This window comes from Diadema antillarum, unplaced genomic scaffold, assembly GCF_040938485.1.
Source record: "Diadema antillarum isolate AM-2024a unplaced genomic scaffold, OU_Dant_1.0 scf00000066, whole genome shotgun sequence".
NCBI lineage: Eukaryota > Metazoa > Echinodermata > Echinoidea > Diadematoida > Diadematidae > Diadema > Diadema antillarum.
The window spans coordinates 3,516,036-3,529,022 of NW_027270955.1; the positions used below are offsets into that span (position 1 = coordinate 3,516,036).

The following is a 12,987-nucleotide window of genomic DNA, read 5'->3' on the forward strand; positions in this document are numbered from 1 at the left end:
ACATTCAAGCACAAAACTTAATACCTTCATTATAATATTTTACACAACATTAGGTTAAATACAAAAAAGAGATAAATGAAAACAAAAACAAAAACAAGCTTCCATAACAAACATGACTTGAATGGGAGGATACAATGAGATCAGTATTAAAGACTGATATCCCTTGCATGTCCACCCCCACACCGCCTATTTATACGATCAATAATGATTACTAAATTAGAGTATTCAAAAGATCATTATTCACCTGTCTCCTGAAATTATTCCAACCAAGGCCTTTTACATCGTTCTTGTTAACTTATTCGCGTATCCGGGCAATTACCCCGAGAGGGCAATTACCCCCCGGCTAAATACTGGTTAGTGGTAAGCTTAGAGTAACGATTAGGGTTAGGGTTAGGGTTAGGGTTAGGAGTTTGAGTTAGGGATAGGATTAGGTTCAGGATTAGGATTAGGATTAGGGCCAGGGGAAGGGTGCGGGGTAATTGCCCAGGGGGTAATTGCCCTAGACCCCTTATTCGAAATTCTTATCCCACGACATGACAAATTTCGTTATTCAAATGTATGAACTTCATGAAATTTTGGTAAATCAAAATTATTCTATTGATGACTAAGGTTGTACTTAAATAAGACTCAAATTATTATAATCATTGTTAATAAACTTATCATTTTCAAACTTCCATTTATGGTGTTGTCGTCGCCGTTGTTGTTGTTGTTGCTTAAGTGGTATTCCTGAAATGAAGGGATCGTATAGTTTTGATTGATACTTTACTTCAGGTTTCTAACATTTTTGTAAGATAATGAGAAACCTCTTTTGAAATGTGAAAGAGCATGTAATTTTGAGAGAAATTCAACATTTATTCGATGAAATTGTTTTCGAAATGGGTGAGATATCCGAAACAGAGGGATCCTATAATAAAAGGTGGGACCCACCTCATGATAAAAGGTGAGACCCATCTTTTATTACGATCACTTTGTTTTACTTTGTTTTGGAATGCCTCAGCCATTGCAAAAGCGATTTTCATCAAATAAACTTTGAATTCCTCTTACAATGATATATTCCAAGAGTGGCTTCTGGTATAACTCGCAAAAAGTTAAGAGCCCAATCCTCATCTCCACCAATTTTATACTGAATTCCTCATACAATGGTATATTCCAAGAGTGGCTTCTGGTATAAACTCGCAAAAAGTTCAGAGCCTAATCCTCATCTCCACCAATTTTATACTGCAACACCCCTTTAAGTCAATAGGAACGCTGACTAGGACTTCCCTTTAACATGTTCACGTATGTGGACAGCTGTATGTTCATTTTCTTTGATTTCTCTTCATTGAGTTTTAATGCTTTACCATCTGCCGCTTCGCCATATTTTTGCAAAACTTCCTGTAGATTCATTCATTCATTCATTCATTCATTTATTTTTCATTTCCAACAAAAACATATAAATATATTACAAAAATTGAATACAGTACATAAAGTTCATTATACAAAGTAAAGGATAAGTTCACAGAAAACTTGTAAGTATACGAAAATGTTGGAAATGGGGAGGAATGCTAAAAAGCTGAGCTTGTAGGGTGCATTCCCCCCACACGTAATACAAAAAATTATATGATCGATTGACTTATATACATTGAAAATGGATGAAACAAAGAAACTAAGACGAAAAGACCTATAACCTAACTTATCCGAAACAAAAACCCTGAACAAACCCCTACACCAAGTCGCTGTCATGCCGGAAGAGAGAGGAGAGAAACAGAGACAGAGAGAGAGAAATAGAGAGAGAGAGAGAGTGTGTGTGTGTGTGTGTGTGTGTGTGTGTGTGTGTGTGTGTGTATGAGAGAGAGAAAAAGAGAAAGGGAAAGAAAGCAACGTATTGCGTGGAGTGAAGATAAAAGACAAGAAAAAAATAGAGGGACACGAGAGGTAGTGGATGAATGGAGCCGCTTAGTTGTCATTTCAACAGAATATAAGGTTGAATTTTACACTTTTTTGCAACCATTAAAGAATCAACACAATTTTTCAATTGATATACAATTAATTTTCATAATGATATTTAGATAAATTCTTATAACTGTTCAAAATATTTTTCTTTAGATTACTCTTAAAAGAACTTAAACTTAGGGATGTCCTTAAACTGTTAGAAAGGTTGTTCCAATATTTAGTTCCAGCAAATGTAAATATAGATTGTGTAAACATAGTTCTAGTTAAAGTTAAAGGTTCTAGTTCCAGTTAAAGGCAGATGGAATTCATCTGAATGACGAGGCGGATATCTATGGAACGAGCGGTTTCTCGCAAACATGCTTGTGAAAACAGATTGCGGTAATTTCCGCGTTTTCCTCCAACCTTCTATACAACAAAGGAGGTCCTTACATTTGGACAGCCAGATGTTGATGAGAACTGTGAATATGACATTCTTTTCTCTTTTTCCACCACTATTTCACAATGGTGACATTTAATAGTACAATAAAGTCGCTGTTTACCGATGATAGGGACTTTTTGCTGTCCGATGCAATGAGAAAATGATAATTATAAACATGTTAGTTCCTCGTTGCTGGTGTTCATTATACACCGAGGTAACCAGAGAAGTCGATCATTATGGTGAACTTTGGATATGAATGAAAGAGGTTCACATAGATTGAGCTCAGTTATTTCTTGAGCTCGCCTTTTTGTGTGCTGCGGTATTATACATGTAGTAAGTTCCTCGTTGGTGGTGTTCATTATACCTCGAGGTAACTAGAGAAGTCGTTATGGTGAACTTTGGATATGAATGAAAGAGGTTCATTTAGACTGAGCTCAGACATTTCTTGAGCTCGCCTTTTTGCGTGCTGTGGATCGGTTTGTAATCGAGTGCCTTCAATCCGGGCCTTCAACATCATTTCCTGAAAGAAATAAAAAAACACACACACTCGCAATGTCATTACCATTACCATCGTTATGATTGCTGTAATGTTATAAACTAATAATGATTAGTGTTGTATCAGCGTTATTGACATCATCATATTCAGTATGCATCATTGAAAAAAAAAATCTGCATGGAAGTTTGACATACATTAGACAACAAATGATCAGAGCTCGACATCAGCTTCTAGCTTCAGCTGTGTCGAGAGGATCACCAAACACACACACACACACACACACACACACACACACCAATGCCTTTCGTTTTATAGAAATTTCCGTATAACCGAACAATGAAACAATAGAATCAAAGAGTGGGTAATGTTGCGGTCTGAACTTTTACTTCGTTGTAACCAGAATTTCGTTATATTAAATCTTGCTCGTTCTTACAGGAGTGCACTGTACTCCAACAGTGAGGGTTTCAAATTGCAGTGATTCCTTGTGATAACACACACCAGAAGCGATGTCATTGCTATCGGAGCGATGATTTCGGTTTTATTGAATTACAGCACATAGCCCGTGCAGCATCAAAATGAGAGGGAAAATCATGGGAAGACATACAGACATTTCAAAAATCACTTTCACTTTGATACTTACCCATGCATCAAAGCAATATTCCATAGATCTCTATGCTATTTCCAACGGAGAAGAAACCAAAAGCACAATAAGCCCCCCCCCCCCCCCCCCCCCCCACCTGAAAAAACAAAATACGGAAACAGTCTATTCGCACAATCAATTTAGTGGGCTTTTGTTATCAAACTAATGAATTTTTCAATAAATCAATTCCTTAAGATTACTGATTTGCTTTTACATAACAATTTACACATAATATGTTTGTTTTAAAAAAAAATGCCTTCCCTACTATACGAGACAAAGATTCATATCACCTTCCACGTAATGGCACATTTTTAGCCCAGTCCTTAATTTTGGAATGATCTTTCCAAAGATGAATTAAAGCTCTCCTTTGTTTGTTGTCAAACGGAAACTGATATGGTAGTCAATCATTGTTAGTTGGATACACCCACTCAATTCAATTTAAATCAAATTTTACCTCCGATATTACACATTCTTCCAGATATATCATTTACAATAAATCAATGTCATGCAAATAACATACGTTTTTTGTTTTTAAGCGGAAGATCGAAAAAAGGATCGAATGCACCACCCATTTTCATTTTTTTTTTTTGTCATTTTATTTAAAAGATGTTGGGACCGCATCACTCCAGAGGGTTTTGAGCCAACAAATGCCTAGTGAATTCGAAAATTTAAAGATAAGTTCGCATTCTAGAAAACTAGAATAGTTCGTAGCTATTCATATGGATTCGCAAAGATACAATGGAGCTGATATTGTATTAAGCTATACGATCACAAAGATTCATACGAACGATGTCACTGTCCGTTCGAATTCTTGAGATCGTATCAGATAGAGATTCGTAGATGGGGCACAGATTCTTACGACTTTCTTATGAATTTCGCACAAAAGCTGTTTAATTCTCAAGAGCAACTTAAGACCTTTTAGAGAAACAAAATTTGCAATTATGCAATGACCCTTGAATTCGTACGTTTTTCGTAAGAATACCTTGAGTTATTCTTTCGTCAGACTTACAGCCATCTTACCATTTCTTTTTGTTGTAAGATGGTCATACGTGCAACTCACTGCACTCTCAAGTCATTAGTAAGAAGATTTTACGATTTCTTTGTATATTTTTTCGGGTTGTTAAAAAGACGCTGCCGTGTCCTGTCGAAAATTCTGTAAGATGGCAGTCAGTAGTGCCAAGGAGACTACAACTGCAGATGCATCTGCAAGTATAGCTTTCCCTCTATCACTCCTTCTTCCTCATCTCCCTCCTTTCTTTTCTTCCCCTTCCCCCTTTTCCCTTTGATTGCCTTCACTCTGGTCCCATATTTAACAGAAATGTTTTCTGGTCTAACACCTAGAACATCAGAGTGAGGATTTGAACTTCGCACGTTTGGCTTTATACCCCCTAAAACTCAACAGTTGCACAAATTGTGTATCTACGCCTTATACGAGTCCCCTAGAAACGCCTTACAAACTCGAAGAGTTGTTCGTAAGAACGATGTACGAATCTCCGTTCGTGAGGCATTCTTACGAAAGTCGTAAGATCCCTCTATGAACGACATAAGGCGTTCTTACAATCATCGTAAGAATTTAAGGCTTCTAGAATTGTCTCTCGAAACTACAAAATCTTGCGTAGTTCTTACGATGTTCGAACGACGTTCGTACGGCCGCCTAAACTAGAGAGGGTTTCATACGAAGTTAAAAAAATCTTGGACAAGATCATCGACCAGGCTACGAACTTACGAACAGTCTACGAACGGTCTACGAACCCCGGTTTCGTACGACCTTCTTAAAAAGATCTTACGAAATTGTCTAAAATCGTTAGTACGACGTTGGTAGTAATTCTTATTGGTATTTGTGACCGAGCCTTTAGACGTGTTCAAAAAGTTAAAATCGGCTCCAGCGTATCTGTGAGAATCCCTACGAATATGAATACAAAGAACGTTCTCTATTTGCTCGACTATAGGCTTTAGTGACCATGGTGACGCGGCTCTATTCGCAAACATTGACAGTATATTTTTTTGGCTAATATTTGCTCGCCTTTGCCTGAAAAGGCTTTTGCCAAACTAATCCACATTCTCAGCAGAAGAAGTGGAAGAAATATCTAATATGAAAGCACAAAACTGTGTTCCGTTTGCAGTGTATATGTGACCGTGCATCACAAAACAAGCCGAGAGTCGCAGCCCTTGATTTTACGTGAGGTTTCAAAAAAAAAAAAAAAAAAGGTGAAATGGGTCAACAGAGTCAATGTTGAGTTGTTCATATTAGCTTGGGGTAACAGCATGAATGGGAAAGTGTTTTTTTCTGCAGATTTTCTACAACCCTTTTTGGGGGGTATACTGGAATGATCACGTATGTCTTAAAGGCCCCTTCTCACTTCTTGAAATCCTTTGCATACTCTTCACCTTCAAGTCTAATAACTTTTGAATGGATAGTGCTACTGCTTTGAAATTTGGCATTAATTATGGACAAAATGTATCAATAAAACATGATCAATTCCAGCTTAGTCTAACGATCGCTTCATTATATTCATGTTGCCCTAGTGATTTACATCCTGTGTTTTGTCTCTTTCAACACACAGCTAGCACGACTTGATAAAGATTAAGTGCTTAAATAGACCCTGTACTTCAGAGCCTCTTTTCTCAGTTCACACTTTTCCAAAGTGTGTGCTTTCTTTCCAGTAATTAGATAGGATAGAGGAGTCCACTTGCGTTGAGTTATGCTCTTTCAGAATATGCCTTTAACTAAAAATCCCTGTCTGGCAACTTTTTGTTGATTTTGTCATGCAGGGTCGCATATGCAAATAATGTCCATACGGCGTGAGACTGGCAAAATAATTATTCAAAACAAATTACATCCGGGAGTCCTGACACTTCTTTCAAAGGTCAAGACTAACAAAAAGAGTGAATTGCACTCAATTCGAGTGCTCGGCTTACAAATTAACGTGGGAAAGATGTATTCCTTTTTTTTTTGTATCTGTGAAGAGCAAAGTGTGTACTTATGTGGTACAATAAAGGAGCTCTTTTTATTTGGAAAAGCTGTTCTAGGCTTGACGAGATGTGTAAACATGGAATCCTCTCTAGACTCTTGACTCTGTGACTCTGGCGAAGTTTTTTTTTTTAATTGATGTAGGTCCTATGTACAGTAGTGCAATAAAGTCGATGGAATGTAAGGTTCCTCGTTGGTGGAATACATTACACCGTAATGGTAACAGGAGATTCGCTATAGGCAAGTGATAGGCAAGCTTTCATATATCTGCAAAAATAAAATAATATACAGGAAAAAAAATACAGTATATTAAAATATACAAAAATAAAATCATATACAGGAAAAAAATACAGTATTACAACAATACAACAAGAAAAAAAATACGTATGAAGAAAATCGACAATAGACGGATAAAAGATAAACAACGTGACCCTGGAGGTTCGAAAATAAGATTTATCACTATATCCCTTGTAGAGTAACAGTCCACCCATGTTGCAAGTGGGGGAGGCCTTCTGAACCCTCATCAAATGCTTCTTTCGTATAAACATTGCACCAAAATACAAACAAACAAACAAAAAGAATAAAAAACAAAAGAGAAGAATATATCATAAATGTAATGAATTGTATATGATAAGAACCTCATATTACATTTGCCCGTGACATATTTTTATTACTGTTTTATTATTATCATTATTTGTCTCGTACACAGGCGAGTCCTTTCCGAGAGAAACACTACAAGAAGTGCGCAGTGGTGGGGAACAGCGGAAGTCTCTTATACAGCGGGTGTGGCAGGGAAATCGACTCAAGTGACATGGTTTTCAGGTACTGATGCATTTTTTAGATGCGTTTTCAATCAATTAATTTCTTGTCAACTCATGAAGCAGGGCCTTTCTTTTCCTTGTCATTAGGACTTTGTGCAAGAAAGAAAATCCATCGTTCAAAAAGACAGATGGCAATCCTCCTAATGCATTCAAAATGACAGTAAAAGTGACGATTATGCGAGTGCACACATTACACGAATCTGTGACAATTGTGGCTGTTTTAATTTTGCAGGTATAGCATCAATAGATAGAATAGATTTTTGCATATGTGCAGGGTGTTAGTTCCTGTCACATCTGATACATTATTTGCCTTCCCGCCCACATTAAGTTTATACTTTGAATAAACAAGCATCGCTACCATGATTGCAGTCCCAAAAATATATCCATTTTCATATGACAACAATGTTAATTCCTTACTTCCGCCATCTATTCTTTAACCAGATGTAACGCTGCGCCCATGAAGAATTTCTCTGAGGACGCGGGAAAGAGAAGCAATATAACGACCTTCAACCCAAGTATATTTTACAAAAAGTAAGTAATGCTGTTAAATTGCTGCTTGTAGTACAAACACATCAAGTGCTTAAATGAAAAAAATTAACGCAAATAAAAAACAACCCGAAACACCTTTCTCAATCTGTAGCATTTAGACTTATTCTATAACGGGTATTCGAACACTATATATTATACTCTATAACTGCGGGGTTTATTTTTAGTCTAATTTTGTGTAATTCTGCGCGAACCTATGTACTACAGACGTAAGTCTATACAACTCTAACATCATTACCTTTTGGTTAATACACATTCGATTGTCATTGCTCTCGTAATGATAGTTGGATGTGCAGCACAAATTAGCGTATAGTTTGCGTCGTATAGCCACGTGTCACTTCGCTCTCTGGTTTTTTTTTTTCTTTTCTTTTTTGATCATTCAAAATTGAAACAACCCTAAAAATTAATTATGAAAGCAGTTCTGCGTTTTTCCACATGGCACAGAAGCATTGTATAATAGTCTCCCATATACACGTGTTACAAGTGTGATCATAATGATATTGTGGATTGTCTTTTGTTGACACTATGACCATTAAATCATCAAAAGTAAGTCAGAACACATAAGTGATGTAGTTTCCATCGCAGTGCATTGGATACCAGCTTAACGTTATCCCTCTCATAAAAATTAAAGAGGAATTCCAGTCCACTTATTAGTGAGTCTGATAAGGAGTAAAACCTTATAAACACGACAGTGAAAATTTGATTAAAATCGGATAAAACTTGGGGAAGTTATGAATTAGTGAATTAAGGTCCACTAATTGTTGCAGTATACACTCTTAAAACATCCGGGTCAGAACTGATCAAGGGTTCGTTGGGGTCACGGGTCTCAGAACTGATCCGGAAAGGGTCCGTTGGGGTCACACCCCGTTCCGGTTCAGAAATGACAGGGAATGGAGTCAGATATGACCCCATTCAGAGTCATGAATTGGGTCAGGGTGACCCCGTTCCGGGTCTTCATGACTAAATTCCAAGTCATTTTTGACCCGGAACGGGGTGTGACCCCAACGGACCCGGTTCCGGATTTTTTTTTAGAGTATAGGTTTCAGTTCTCGTACAGTTGATATGAATATGCAAATGAGTGACCTGATGATGTCATCACCTCATAATTTTCCGTTGATCGTGTACAAGAAGAAAATGACAAAACTTCAATGTGTCTGTTGTCCAAGTGTAGAACATGATGTCATGATTACTGGTTCAATAACTTCGAAAAAGAATGGGGCGTAATTGTGTTGAAATGAATAACTGGAAATTTCAAACTTTTATGTACAAACTATAAGGCAAGTTGTGAGGGATGACATCACCACTTCACTATTTGCATATTATTGACTGTTCGAGAACTGAAAAAATAAAACTGTCGAGAAAGTGATAGAATGGCCAAAAAGTATCAGAGAAATTGCATTGCAATGAATAATAACCAGACTTTGTTGTCCCCGCCGAACGAGTTCGAGCAGGGGACTATGAAACGGGCTCCGTACGTGTGTGTGTCCGTGCGTCCGTCCGTCCGTCCGTGCGTCCGTCCGTCCGTCCGTCCGTGCGTCCGTGTGTGCGTCCGTGTGTGATCAGAATGTTCAATTTGCTACTTCTCTGTCATTTATGAGCCAATTTTGATTCTGTTTGCTTTATATGATAGCACTACATAGGAGCTTTAAAACTTGTACACAGAATTTCAGTTGTGACCTTTGACCTTGACCTTTGACCTATATTGTGCATTTTGCTACAAAATGCTACTCCTTCGCCATTTCTAACCCGATTTCGATTCCGTTTGCTTTAAGTGATGGCACTAGGTGAGGGCTTCAAAACTTCTACACAGAATTTTGACCTTTGACTTCTTTGACCTTTGACCTTGATTTTTGACCTATATTGTACATTTTGCTACAAAATGCTACTCCTTCGCCATTTCTAACCCGATTTCGATTCCGTTTGCTTTATATCATGGCACTAGTTGAGGGCTTCAAAACTTCTACACAGAATTTTGACCTTTGACTTCTTTGACCTTTGACCTTGATTTTTGACCTATATTGTACATTTTGCTACAAAATGCTACTCCTTCGCCATTTCTAACCCGATTTCGATTCCGTTTGCTTTATATGATGGCACTAGTTGAGGGCTTCAAAACTTCTACACAGAATTTTGACCTTTGACTTCTTTGACCTTTGACCTTGATTTTTGACCTATATTGTGCATTTTGCTACAAAATGCTACTCCTTCGCCATTTCTAACCCGATTTCGATTCCGTTTGCTTTATGTGATAGCACTAGTTGAGGGCTTCAAAACTTCTACACAGAATTTTGACCTTTGTCTTCTTTGACCTTTGACCTTGATTTTTTACCTATATTGTACATTGGCTACAAAATGCTACTCCTTCGCCATTTCTAACCCAATTTCGATTCCATTTGCTTTATGTGATGGCACTAGGTGAGGGCTTCAAAACTTCTACACAGAATTTTGACCTTTGACTTCTTTGACCTTTGACCTTGATTTTTTACCTATATTGCACATTTTGTTACAAAATGCTACTTCCGGCGGGGACATATATTACGCACCGCGTAATTTCTACTTTTCCTTGTTTTTTGTTTGTTTGATTGTTTGCTCTTTTTTTTTAGTCTGAGAAGATGGCAGCATGGATATACCCAATAGCTGGTCTTCCATGGGGTTCAGTTGGATGTGAGGCGGGAGCTCTTTTCAGGGTTATGCACCCTGCTCCTTATACAAAGAATGAACGAATGAAGCAGGATGGTTAACTTGCATCAGTTGTGACTCTCAGACACACGGGACGTTCCATTTCATGTCCTATATCTGAGAGACAGAGTGTTTTGGTTTTTACGAGAGGGAACGTAATGATTACACGCAACATTGCTCATGTCAGATTCTGCATGGACTCGAACCCGAATCCTTGGACGGTGTTAGGTCTAAGTCTTTGAAGTCCGTTCTTTCTGTTTTGATTTATTCTATTCTCTTTGTTGTTGTTGTCGCTTTTTTTTTCCGAAGATACAATTCCCTCGCCAGGCAAGAAGACTACGTTGCATTTCGAAAGAACATCTCGCAGTACCACGGCTACATCTGGATGCCGTGTATCGGGGCGGCTTCGCTCCACAACGTTTGCTTGTCCACGGTGCAGGACGAGGCGAACTTAGACCAGAGCGATCCGCGCATCCTCGTGGCCAACGCCAAAGAGTTCGTCAACTTCTGGAATTTCTGGAAACGGAGAAACTTCACGAGTCAGCCGTCCACCGGTACCCGTTTCTTTGTTGTTGTTGTTGTTGTTGTTTTTTCATTTTGTTTTAAATTGATGCAAGTTGAAAAATCATGTTCGCAATATTAATGTAATGAATCTACATGTCAGAGCTAAATTCCAAAATCAAGTATACTTGTTATCTTCTTACGTGGTGCACTAAAACCTGTTTATAACCAATAGCAGCCAACCACGCGTACGGGATACAAACAAGTTATGGACAGGTGACTGCTATAACATGTTTTTTTCTCTCTCTCTCTCGAAGGGAATTGCGTTTAGCTGTCGTATACGGCAGGTGGCCCCTAGGACAGGTTTGACTGTAATCATTGCCCATTTTTTCAGAAATGTATAGCGTGAAAGTTCAGAATTGACATGACTGAAGCCTTTTTTGTTGTTGTTATTGTGATTACATTAACTAAAGCAGGGCTCGACACTAACGGTGGCCCGGTGGCCCGGGGCCACCAGAAACGCACGTCGGGCCACCAAAATTTCAGAAATGAAGCATTTGGTGGCCTGATCGGGCCACCAAAAAAGGTCGGACATTTGCCTTTGGGCCACCAAAAATAAAAGTTAGTGTGGAGCCCTGACTAAAGTATTAAATTTTACTGATGAAATATTTTGACCTTTCCCCGATGGCACGTATGTAACGCTATCAGTGCAAGTCCAATCCATAATTCAACTTAGCTTTGACAGGTTTGATGAATCTAAAATAAAAACAGAATTGAAGCTGTCAGACTCATCAAACTGCGACCTTTAGCTCCACAGTTACTCATCCTCTCACTAAAAGGTGCTGATAAAATCGCATGGTGGTGCCGAGGTGCACCTATTAGCTGATACATAACTCTTCACCGCGTTGCCTGCCTTGTCATGATGTCAACTAATGAGTTGTATCATTGACATAATAGCCGGGTTCACACGTACACCAATTAGCGGGATACAAATCTCGAGATTTGCATCGCGATCGTCATCCCGAGTTTTTTTGCACGTGTGGACAGAAAAAAACCCGAAAATTAGCGGGATAAGCATCGCGATGCTAATCCCAAGAAATCTTGCGCTGGTTCATCAATTAGCGGGATAATTGGCCGCGCGGTGGTACGTGTGAACGGTTGGGATTAGAATCTCGAGTTTTTATATCCCATCATGCAATGCGCACATCACAACAGCGAGGCATCTGCGAAGAGGTTCTTCACCTCTTTGGAGCACAACAACAACAGCGCGCGAACCACACCACTGACGCGTGACAGTCTTAATAGCAGATAGCGACGATAATTTTTCACGGGGAACACCGGGGAAAGGGGTTGTATATATAGATGCTAAATAATGATCATTGACCGAAGTATCCTGTGTACACCGTGTTTTTTTCGTACAAAACGGTATTATAATTGTGAGATGATGACATCCACTCTATGAATTTGCTGGTAAGATTGTAACTAGTGTAACTATATAAAAACGTATCTAACATTGATAATGTCACAACCCTCTAATTCAATGTCAGATTTCTATGACACTTCAACAATTCTATTTGTTCAATCTTACTTTAATATATTTTCAGAAAGAATTTGAAAACGATGGGGAAATATTGCACTTTTAGTATAATACTCTTAGAAAAAAAAACGTGATTTTCGTGTTACTGTCGCAAAGTGCAGTTGAGTCAAAGTATATTCATATACATACATTTATTTTGTTGATTTTTTTATACAGGGTTCTACATAGTCCACGTAGCCCTGCAGTTGTGCGAAGAAACCCACGTCTACGGTTTCTGGCCCTTCCCTCTGCGGCTGGACACGGGGTTCGAGCGGGTACCTTACCATTATTTCGACGACATTCTGCTGAATAAGAAACATGGAATGAGCAGCGAATTCTCCGTCCTCCTACAATACCACGAACTTGGACTCTTACGACTGCACACGGGGAAATGTCGAGGGGGGTAG

The 12,987-nt window shown here is 38.5% G+C and overlaps 1 protein-coding gene across 1 annotated transcript in view; it reads left to right on the forward strand.

Annotated features, from left to right (window-relative positions):
• LOC139716526 (uncharacterized) overlaps window positions 1-12,987 on the forward strand; it is a 38,153-nt gene extending 25,166 nt beyond the window's left edge. Inside the window, exons 7-10 of the mRNA XM_071628066.1 lie at window positions 7,167-7,279; window positions 7,720-7,809; window positions 10,813-11,057; window positions 12,758-12,987. Of these exons, the coding sequence (XP_071484167.1) occupies window positions 7,167-7,279; window positions 7,720-7,809; window positions 10,813-11,057; window positions 12,758-12,987 (678 nt within the window). The remainder of the gene's footprint in view (window positions 1-7,166; window positions 7,280-7,719; window positions 7,810-10,812; window positions 11,058-12,757) is intronic.